The sequence below is a fragment of the Haplochromis burtoni genome, unplaced genomic scaffold (assembly GCF_018398535.1).
Source record: "Haplochromis burtoni strain Fernald_Lab_line unplaced genomic scaffold, NCSU_Asbu1 Contig_477, whole genome shotgun sequence".
NCBI lineage: Eukaryota > Metazoa > Chordata > Actinopteri > Cichliformes > Cichlidae > Haplochromis > Haplochromis burtoni.
In genome coordinates this window covers 50,227-61,543 of record NW_024582838.1, presented here as the reverse complement: position 1 = coordinate 61,543, position 11,317 = coordinate 50,227, and the positions used below count along the sequence as shown (strand labels likewise).

The window sequence follows — 11,317 nt, the reverse complement described above, 5'->3', positions numbered from 1 at the left end:
CACACACACCATGTTGTATAATTAAATGCAGAAAAGAGTGCATGATCAACCATTAGTTCGTTATCTGAAGCCCTTGATTTGCGTTTGAGCATAATGTCACAGTCGGCTCTGATCATCGACATATTCAGTAAATCGCTCATAAATAAAAGCTAGTGCAAAGCTGCTGTCCTACAGAGTTTCTGTATTTTGTACAGTTGTGCAGATCACTGCCACTTTTGCTGATAATAACAGTGCTGGTGGTCACAATTTTATCATCATTTGTTGTGCAAATCTGACCTTCCTCTGAGTTACGTGACCGTCAGCTACATTTTATATTCTTAATTTAATTTAAGATTTTTCTTCAGGTGCTGTTAAAACCTAGAAGTGGACTTTAAAAATTGTTTCACTGTGTTAGGCTGTTTTGTCGTGTTAGAATAAAGGCGTTTTTTCAGTACAATTCTGTTTCTCACACAGTCAAAAATCCTCTGTGGGATTATTGACCTTCATTATCTAATATTTCAGCTATTGTACTGATATGGTTAAAATGGACATGATGGGGAATTCTATATGTGTCAAGACCGCTCTCGGCCTGTGGACCTAATCAAAGAGAGACTAGGATTAATTGCACATTGATTCATTCCTAGTATCAGAAAGGCAGATTTCTTACCCAAGGGATATTTGGGTTTGATGCATTTTGTCCTCTTCAGTACCTCATAGACCTGACCGTTAAACAACAAAAAAGAAAACTGTAGCAATAATGCAGTTTGTCTCTTTGAGGATGAGGAGCTGAACATTTAACACAAAACAAAGCAGGGAACTCCGGTTCATGAAGTGTTTTGGTTAAATTCCAGCCACTCTCTTGTTGTACAGAATTAGAACCTTATAATCATAAGCCAAACAATTATTTCTTTATTTTGACATGTATCAATATATACAGGGTTAACTCTTCAACCATCCATCTACTAAAACAAATACTTACTATGGAGCTCCGAGTCTTGCTGTCAAAGAACTTGTTCTTGTCAGAGAGATCAAATCTGATAAGAAAGAAAAAAGAAAACAACACAGATGAGTTACAGATGCAAAGAAACACTTGTGGCATGTTTGTGAAATGTGCTCTTTTTCACTATGTAGTCTATATAATAGATGCAGGAAAAGAAAAACATACAGAAAGTCTGAACTGAGTGAATCCGTTATAATTCCAATATCGGACAGGAATTCCACAAAGCTATTCCCCATGTTACCTCGATAACCCTCAACTTAAATAAAGCTTTTGGCTTTTTTTCATTTATTAATTATTATTTATTTCATTATGAACTGTTTCTTTTCAGATCAGGCACTCCCACCCATCTCATGTTCTTCTTTCCAGTTCTATGATGTTTATTAGCCTCTCGGTGATATTCTGATGGTCATTTTGAATCAGTCCAGTCTTGTTTGCCCTTGTTTATAAGTTCCATCAGCTCCGTCAGCCAGCATTAATATGTTACAGCTGCAGTTTTATTGGTTGAATGGTGTTCTTGTTTCATACCAAGAAACGTAACATTTCTTTGGAAATTACATCATTTAGTTCAAGACAACTGTGGAGATATGTAGGAATCAAAAGCATTTCTAATGAAGCCAGAAATGCTTTGTAAGATACATTTTGTAATCTAGAACTAGGAAAGTTGCTTAGGTTAGAGTGATTTCAGAGCTGAACATTAAGTAACAGAGAAAATGTGGAGGGATATCTCTTGCAAGCTGTTAGTCAGAGCTCCAAATATAGCTGCTCACTGCCCACTCTCTCCTCCATACATCCCAGCAGGATGACTGTAAGACATTAGTGTTCTCTTATTACTGCCTTTAAAAGCAAATTCACTTATAGAGAGAACATAAAGCCTGTGCAGCCTATATTTAGTCAAGTTATTCTAAATCTTTTACTCTGTGATTTGTCTTTCATTGTGCTGATAAAATAAATGTTTGCTGTAGACTAGCTTTATTTGATCACTATACGAACCTGATCATGATGAAAGCTTCAGCTTTCCTGTTATAAAGTTGTAAAGTTGCCAGTTCCAACTTCAGTTCAGTTTAGAAAAACAATATGAAATATCAAAGTCTATCCTGTGAATGTATTTTTCTCTGATTCCAGATTTGCAGTTATCTTCTCTCTGGTTTTTAATTCTAAAACTGATAGTAATGTTCTTGTTTCCCTCGGAGAACACTCTGTCAGCTAACATTGCTCATTTATTCAACTATTTAATGTTTTTGAATGGATACATCGAGCTTCCTTTCTTTATTATCCACATTTTAAAGGTGTTTAAAATTAACACACAACTGACATCAAACACAATTAGCATATTTTTAAATTAGTTTTTGGTCACTTGATAAATCTAAAACCTATATTTTCATTTTGTATCGCCTCTGTTTCAATGTACAGCAGGCACTGAAAATTGTTATTTAAGACTTGTTCAGAAACAGCCTTATAGCTTCTTAACTTACTGCTATTTGCTACTGAGTATAAAGTGGGTTTCTAGGCTCTTTCTAGAAAGCCAGGAAGATACTTGAATGTATTCACTTGGGGCAGAAATTCATTCCCAACCTGGAGGTGGCACTGCAACCTTTTCCAACTGAGAACCATGGCCTCAGACTCAGAAGTTCCAGTCCACATCTTAGTAGCTCTACTTTTGGCTGCAGAAACCCCAGAGTAACCTAAATGCTTCATAAAGCTGACAGAATCACACCAACTGGAAAAAGCTAGGATTAGATGCAGAGAAAATTGAATCCAACATCCTCAACCTCTTAGCTGTGCCTAGAAATTTGATCCATAAATTATGACTAAAACTGGTGACAAAGACTGGAGTCGAGTACACTCAGCGAAGTCTTACTCTTTGCCAGCAGTACAAAACCAAGTTTCCACAATGGTTGCACAGGGTCCAAATAGCCAAAACCATTAAGCCCAGAACCCCATATTACCAAAGCTCCCTGTAGTGTACATCTCAAAGGATGCATTTGAATACATTCTTGAAGTGCAAAAAACAGATGAAGCCTGGCTGGACAACCTTCCATGTATCCTTGAATAGCCGTGAGTGTCCCACTACTGGGACAAAAACTACATTTTAACTTCTGAATTCAAGATTTGACTAACGGGGAGACGTTCTTCTCTAGTATCCTCAAATAGAGCTCCTCAGGGAATCTGAGAATTGTGATATAGTTAAAGCACACTATTTGTTCCCCCTTTTTTAATAGGTGGACCACCACAGCAATTCAGACAATAACTAGGATAACCCCCAACATTTAAAGCATGTTTTTAACCATCTCAGCTGATCTCAGCTGACCCTGTGTTTCCAGACTACCTTCTCTACAGCAGACATGTCAGTACTGTTTAGGAAAACTCAAATTGCTGCTACTGCCTGAATGCATCCTAAGTTGAAGTCAATAGCAATCCAGTAAACAGTGGGTAGGGAAAATTTTCCCTTTCCAAAATTTTCTGATGGTCTGCCCGAATTACTTTAAACCAAACAAAAGCCTTTCAGAAATCACCAAGGTTTTGTTTCAGTTGGTACCTAACAGGTGTATCCAGGATCCCAAAAGCCAACAAAGCTCAACAGGACTGCTTTCACCTGACAGCATTTTTCATCTCTGGTGTCCACCATGTAGATCATGTACTGGTGTTACAACAAGAAGCAGCTACCAAATAATGAAAGGTCTGTGCTGCCTCCTCAGCAAAAAGGCTGTGAAATGAGGTTGAGGTTTCTCAACCATAAGCTCAGGCTCCTTCCACACCAGAGAGGTGGCACTCCATATGCCTAAAGGAGCTGTATATTAGATCACCAAGACCTTCAACTGTACACCAATCCACAAAATACAGGATCTGTAGGTCTTTACCTATATAAGCTGAGCCCAGCCAGGCCCTATGGGTTAAGGCCTACATGCTTTCAAATGAATTGGCTCTAGGGTGGTGCCCTGGGTAAGGTTTGAATCCCTGTTGAATATATCGTCACTGAATTTTTGGAAACTCAAACCAGTAAGCAAGCTTACTTGCAAATTTCACATAGGGTCAACTACTTTGTTGTCTTCATTTTAATTTTGTTTTAAATAATAGATTGAAAATGGCGCCGGATGTCATGGCACGCCGTCTCTCGGTTCTGCAATGTTTACGTTTTATGTTCTTAGTGGTGTCCCTGCTAGCTTTAAAAACTCACTCCCTGTTGGTATATGAGCGACAGACGCTGCTTAACATCCGTGACTCACTACTGAAGCTCTCCAGCGTTAGCGAGCGATGTGGAGGACTCCCACCGCCTCTGGCATCGGGACCGGGGGAACTGCATCGCCGTGATCCCCCCTGGAATCCTTTGAAACGGAAGTGCTGGAGAAGTGGACGAATGCGCAGCACACGCTCTGGGAAGCGTGTTCGGGTCAGAACTCTGATGCGGCGGGTCCTTACCATCGGTGACCGTGGCTGTTTAGGACTTTATTTTGGCCTCAAACAGCGCTGCCTTCTTCCTATTTACCCGACGTCATCGGAGCACGCTCACCTGAGGCTGCTTCATTGGTCGCCATGCCGACGGGATACGAGGAGAGGTGGAGCAAATATGAACAATCTACAAATACTGCCTGCTGCCACGGATGGACAGAGAGTTAAATTAGCTCTCTTAAACGCAAGATCCGTATCAAATAGAACTCATGTTCTTCGGGACTTCTTTGGTACTCATAAGCTGGATGTCATGCTCCTAACTGAGACATGGCTGCGCGTTGGTGAACTGGCACCCTTGCTGGAACTCTGTCCCACCGATGCCAGCTTCTTCAGCTCCCCCAGGTTGTGTGGGAGGGGAGGCGGGGTAGCCTCTATCATCAAAGACTGTTTTAAATGCAAACAGATACAAAGTCCTGGTGTTTTTACCTCATTTGAGTCCCAACTCCTGACTTTAGGCTGTCCTGTGGTTCTAATTATAGTCATCTATCGTCCACCTAAATATAATGACTTGTTTACTTCGTAATTTTCAGACTTCTTGACATGTTTTATTGCTCACTATGAAAGGATTCTTATAGTGGGGGACTTTAATATTCATCTGTGTTGTGAGGATAAACCCCTGGTCAAAGATTTCTTGAATGTACTTGATTCCTTAAACTTCACACAATTTGTGTCTGGGCCAACACGCAAGGGCCGCACTCTAGACCTTGTCTTGGGCTTGACCGAGTTAATCATACAGACAATCGGTCTTAAAGGTGCATCCTGTTTATGTATCTTTGGTAAACCATACAGACTTGGTGTAGACCCCCCTGGGTACAGCCTGTGGTATGAGGTCCGGTCAACAACATTGTCTTGTTCTAACTGCTTCAGACAGTCTATCACCCTCTTCCTATAACCACTACCTGGGTCTCGTTTCAGGGGCTCATAAGTATTTTCATGATTGAGCAGTGACAGTTGTCTGCCGGAAGGTTGATGATGTTGTTGTCATTACTAAGTGATGTGAGTGCCTTCCTCTCCTCCATGGTGATGTTGGACGCTGGGGGCTTTGCATTGCTGAGACAGGCTAAAACTTTCGTCCGTAGTTGCTCTGCTTCCACTTCTGCAATATTGTTGTTTCAAATTGCTGTTTTCTGTGGCTGTGATCAGCTCCACTAGCGGGATTTGTCTCGGCGTGACAGCAAAATTCAGCCCGTTTTTCTCTGTTTGGGTGATCTGTCTGTCAGACAAATTCTTCACCCAGTTGTCCACATCCTCGGTATCATATCCTCCTCTCTTCTGGACGTTGAGGACACTCTCCGTATTTTGCCGTGGTTTCCGACGTACAACAAGTAAGTCAAACTTCCTTTGTTGCCTGGTCTGAGACTTCGTGTGCTGTGCTAGACGAGCCTTCTCAGTGTAGTCAAACACCTTTTTAAGAGTATTCTCATCTAGAAGCATTGTCAGTCTCTGTCGCATCCGCTCTTCTTGAGATTTTAGCATGTCGATGGTAAAATTTGTTTGCCTCACCCGTTCATTAAGCAGCTGATGCTGTGCCTTCTGGAGGATTTTTGTTGCCCGGAAGCCTTTAACTGAAGAGCTCATTTGCAGACTTTTAGGAGTAATCCTGTTTTGTCGGCATCTGAGGCTGAATCTCAGGTGGTTCCTGTTATCCGCCATCTTACGTTTGCTCATACTGACGTCCAAACTCTAGGCAGTCCTGGATGAGTGACGAAACGTTTCTCCCACTGAAAATGCTACGTCCAGATGAACAGAATAAACCTTTGGAGATTTACTTACCTGGATATCATCAGTTGGTATGTAATTAAAGATGCAAGCAATTTCTGTTTAACTTTATGGAAGTAGGCTCCAGCATATTTGATTCTCTTTTTAGATATTTTTATGCACAGCCCTTTGAATGTCAAGGTATATGTCAAACACACATTCATTTTTCAAGTTAATAAACGTAATTAATAATTAATTGGACAGTTCCTTTTACGTCAATTAAATTAAGTGATGATTTGTTAACCTTGTTTTTGGGCAAATACATCATGTATGGGATAATTGTGTGTTTGTCCCACAAAGATAAAGAAATGCTGCCAATGAAAGAAAAGCAGCTCTTAAAATAGTTTAAGACCAAAGCGTCAAAGCATGACGCTTTGGTCTTAAACCATAAGAATTAAATGTGTAAAATTAGAGAAATTATCAATTACTTTGCTGTATTGTGAATAACACGGGGTGAGTTTTTGTAAAACTTGTGAAAATGCAGTTAAAAGTAAAAAGTGACTTCTTCAGTCTCAGCTGACTGCAGGTTTCCCCAATCTTATAAACAGGACATTTACTGTACTGTTTATAAGAAGTACTGTACTGAAGAAGTCACCTGGATGAGTGACGAAATGTTTCTCCCACTGAAAACGCCCAGATGAACAGAATCAACTTTTGGAGTTGAAATTGGAAATTAGTAACAAGCTACAAATTTGTGGTTGTCAACAAACTGGACAACTCAGAGACAACACACACGGGTTCTATAGTGTATGCCTAAGAACATGTGTAAAAGCCTAAGTTTGAGATAAATTATTTTTCAATTGTCTTCATAACTATAACCAGATATTTTACTTACAGGTGCTGTTTTTCTCTGGAGAAGGGGTGAGAGAGGGGTTTCTGACACTGTGCTCGGCTGGTATCGACTTTAGGGTGGAGAGGAGCTGTAACTTTGTGAATGAACATCCTGATCTTCTCCACCACACTGCTGCCTTGTTTCACTTCATAAACCTGCAGAGGAGATCCAAATAAGAAAATAAAATAAAATAAAATAAATTTAAAAAAAAAAACCCAAAACCAAACAATCCAAAAACTACCCAAAAGTAGCAATTTGATTGAATAATGATTTCATTCCAAGAGCTAAAATGTAATATATACTTTTTCATTTTGTGTTTACCAGCCATTCACTTCAAGAGCCTTGAAAGGTTGAGGTGTAGAGAGCTGTAGTTCTTTCTGTTGCTGTGTTCTTTCACATACATTTTGCTGTCAGTTTATTAAAAACAGGCTGATGGTCAATACATTTAAAAATAATTTACTTAGGTACTACAGCAATCATAAACTGGACTACATTATTGGAGATACTTTCAAAACACTTTAAGAAAAGCACAAACTAATACAAATAGGGGACTGTATGATAATTATTCCAATTATTTGTTTTACAGTGGATATTTTTGGACTGAGTCAGCTGATATTTTGTATTTTGTGCAAAGGATTGTGCTACAGGACAGCATCTGAACACTTCTGAAGTCAAAGCACAGCAGCAACACTGAGTTCATATTTTAGAAATGGGAAATAATTGGTGGAGTACCTTCTTTGTTGGCATTTTGAGTTTCATGAATTCAGCCTCTCGACACAAAACATTCCAAGGAGCATGGATCTTTAAGAAGCCAACTCCAGGGATAGTACTCTGAAATACAAGGGAGGTTTGGATATTTCAAAAGTCTCAGTAAAAAAAAAGAAAACATAATTAAAAATTCTAACGGATTAATTCCAAAAAAAAAGAGCACATCCTAAATTGCAAAGTGCACAAACATAATATATACACACATTCTACTGTTTTCTTAGCAGAAATCAAGTTAAAAACATGCTTGTGTGTTTCTGCAGAGAGCCTTTTTCATCATTTAAAGTAAAACTTAATTCAGTTATATCCATAAGGGCAGAGTTAAAATCACTTTTATATATACCATTACTTATGCACAGTGAAGAATAACAAGTACAGATATAAGCAATTATAAAAGGATGCAAATACCCCTATGCAATTCTGAGCCAGTTTGACCTTTAGGCATCAAGATCTAAGTCTAGCATCTCAACAAAATTCACAAACCATTTACACAGACTGAGGTGAAGCATCCTGGTGTATTTTTTTAAAATATTTTTTTCATCAGCTACAAAAGTCAGGAAACAGAGTGTTCAGAGTACGCTTTGATTTTGATCATTATCATGATAGCCCATACCCCAATAAAACTGTTCATTTATGTCTTTAAGGAATTTTCCGCGTTTTAACTAACTGGTGTGGTATATGGCTTTATGAACAGATAAAGCAAAGTATTACCTGCATAGCAGTGAAAATGTATGCTATGTCCTCTAATGACACAATTTTACAAAAATGGATGGAAGCAAAATCACAAAAGAACACCTTTGTGATTTTGTTTTTAAAAAAAACAAAAACAAAATTAATAAATAACTTTGAGAGGCTCTTATCCAGAGCCTATCCTTATCAGGATCGCAGGGGGCTGGAGCCAGCCTACCCCAGCTACCATACAGCAAGAGGCGGGGTACACCCTGGACAGGTCGCCAGTCTGTCGCAGGGCCCCCACCCAGAGACAGACAACCATTTGGACTCACACTTAGGGGATATTTGGATTCACCAGTTAAGTGCATGTCTTTTGGCTGTGGGAGGAAGCTGGTGTACCCGGAGTAACACAGGGAGCATGGAGGACCACAAGAGTCACACATATCGAGATTCTGTGCTTGAATAATGAATTATGCAATAAGATATGTATTTGTAAATTCATTATTAATTATTTTATGTACTGAAACATTAGTAATTTATTACTTAGCAATTTAATTAAAAATAAAAACACTATTCATAAATCAATATGTCAAAATGAATTATTAATCCATTAATAAATACTTGATATTTGACAGAACATCACTTCATATTCTATACTGTTCACTGGTTTCACCATACTTCAAGTATTGTGCAGAGGTCTGGGGCAATAACTATAAATCCACATTACATTCACTTTTTACTCTTCAAAAAAAAAAGCAATTCAAATCATCCACATTGCAGGTTACAGGAACATACAAACTCACTATTTTTGCAGTCGATCTAGTAAAATTCCAGACAGCAAAAATTCTATTCAAAGCAAAAAATAAAGAACTGCCAGGTAATATTCAGAGTATGTTTTTTTTGAAAGAAGGAAGTTATAATTTAAGGGTTTTTTGTAACTTCAAAACAGGGAAGGTACGTACTACAAGAAAAGGCTTTTGTGTTTCTGTTCATGGAGTGAAACTGGAACAGTCTGAATATGGAATTAAAGCAACGTCCAAACATAAAACTGTTCAAAAAGAGTTATAAAAATATGATCTTCTCCAACTATAAAGAAAAGGAAAATATTGAAATTAAGTGAATGTCTCTATTTAAAAAATAAAAAATTCATGATGTGATATATATAGTATATCAGAAATCTGTTCACTATTTTTATTACAAATTATATCAGTAAGGAAGCTGACTAAATATTAACTGATAATTTATGGCAAAGGGGTGGGATTAAATAAGTGTTTACTTCTTCCCACTCCCTTTCAACATGTAAATTAATCAGAACGTTTTTTTGATTTTTGTATATTTGTATTTTTTTTTCTTTTTCTTTTTTAAATGTACCTGTATATTGTTTGCATGTTTGAAATAAATTACCAATCAATCAATATTAAAAATGGATTTCTAAAAATAAAACAATGAAACTCTCAATAAAAACCTCATTTCAAAAATCAGTTTATAATTCCTAATTAAAAACACTGATTTTCAAAACAAACAAAGAAAAATACAATTTAAAAGGTAAATAAGTAAATGGATTCAAAAATCAAAGATTTATTTATCACATTAAAAATAGTGATTCCACTCCTCATTTGAAAATGCTTTTCCCTTTCCTGTTAGCTCACAGACTTGCTATTATATTAGCAAATCTGTGAATTAACTTTTTAACTAATAACTATTGGATTAGCTATCCGGTCTTTAAGTCTGACGCCATTAGCCGTGCCTGGGCCCAAACTCAACTGCAGGTCCCCAAGTCACATGATCACTACGGCATCACTGAGAGTTAAAAACAGTTTAAATTCTTTCATCTGTAACAAAGTGATCAGCGTTGCTGCTTTACCAGGTGTAACAATTGAGTTTAACATCCAGGCATCCATGAAAACCGAATTTATGAAATTTAACGGAGTTAGAAGTTAGCAGGAAGTTAGCTCGCTAGTTTCCACGTAATGATATACCGTGTTCTGACAGAGAGATTTCTGAAACAAATTAAGACGTACAGCTCTACTATCACTTCCAACATAAATGCAGACAGAAAACTAAACGGCTGTGACATAGGTAGGGTTACTGAAGTTTGGCTAACATAGCTGTGTCGCTACGTGATTGCTAGCAACACAGCTATGTTAGCATAATATAAACAGTGAAGCTGGAGAATGAACAATAACTATTTTCCACTCAATAAAAGTTAACGTGAGGGTTCCCGAAGGTTCGGGCAGGATGCTGTAAATGGGCCAAACTTCAATCGGGAGAACAACTGAGATAATCCATCCACAGTACGAGGTTAGTTATTAATATAGTGCTGCATGGGCTGGGCTGTAGTTACGTCATAAGGTTTTAAAAACTGAGCTTTAAAATGATTAGCGGTAATAAAACCAGAGAGAGGCCGACAGTGATCACTGACTGTTTTTAGGAACTTGTTGAGATTAAATAGAACAAGATACAAAGCATTAAAACATGTAAAAAAACATAAAAGGCTCATTAAACACAGAGTAGTTTGGGCCCGGAAGCAGGATTCATCACGTTATCACTTAAAGACTGGATCTCATTTCAGAAATCCCGGAGCAACGCAAATTAGCCACACAGTGCGATGTAAGGAGGTCTCTGATTGGTTAGACAGACAGGCTTGTTGCCTGCCTTTTTTACACTCCTGTTTGTGCACATAGTTGCACAGCGAAGCTAAGAAGTGTGTGTGCTTGTGCAAAGGTCTTTCAGCTTCGGCATTTAGACTCTGTCCAACACGGATATATGAAGAATGAAGCGTCTTTGCAGTGAAATGAGAACTGTGCGCTTGTTGAAGTTAAGGTGCTAACATGACTAATGTTAGTTAGCATCACAAATATTCC

The 11,317-nt window shown here is 38.1% G+C and overlaps 1 protein-coding gene across 5 annotated transcripts in view; it reads right to left on the bottom strand.

Annotated features, from left to right (window-relative positions):
* The window catches only part of ano1a (anoctamin 1, calcium activated chloride channel a), a 56,474-nt gene that overhangs the window by 25,346 nt on the left and 19,811 nt on the right, over positions 1 to 11,317 (bottom strand). For all 5 annotated transcript variants that reach the window (XM_005946251.3, XM_042213751.1, XM_005946249.3 and 2 more), the window contains 4 exons: positions 7,749 to 7,847; positions 7,020 to 7,171; positions 959 to 1,013; positions 647 to 698 (listed from right to left, as the gene is read on the bottom strand). In XM_005946251.3, coding sequence (XP_005946313.1) covers positions 647 to 698; positions 959 to 1,013; positions 7,020 to 7,171; positions 7,749 to 7,847 — 358 coding nt within the window. The remainder of the gene's footprint in view (positions 1 to 646; positions 699 to 958; positions 1,014 to 7,019; positions 7,172 to 7,748; positions 7,848 to 11,317) is intronic.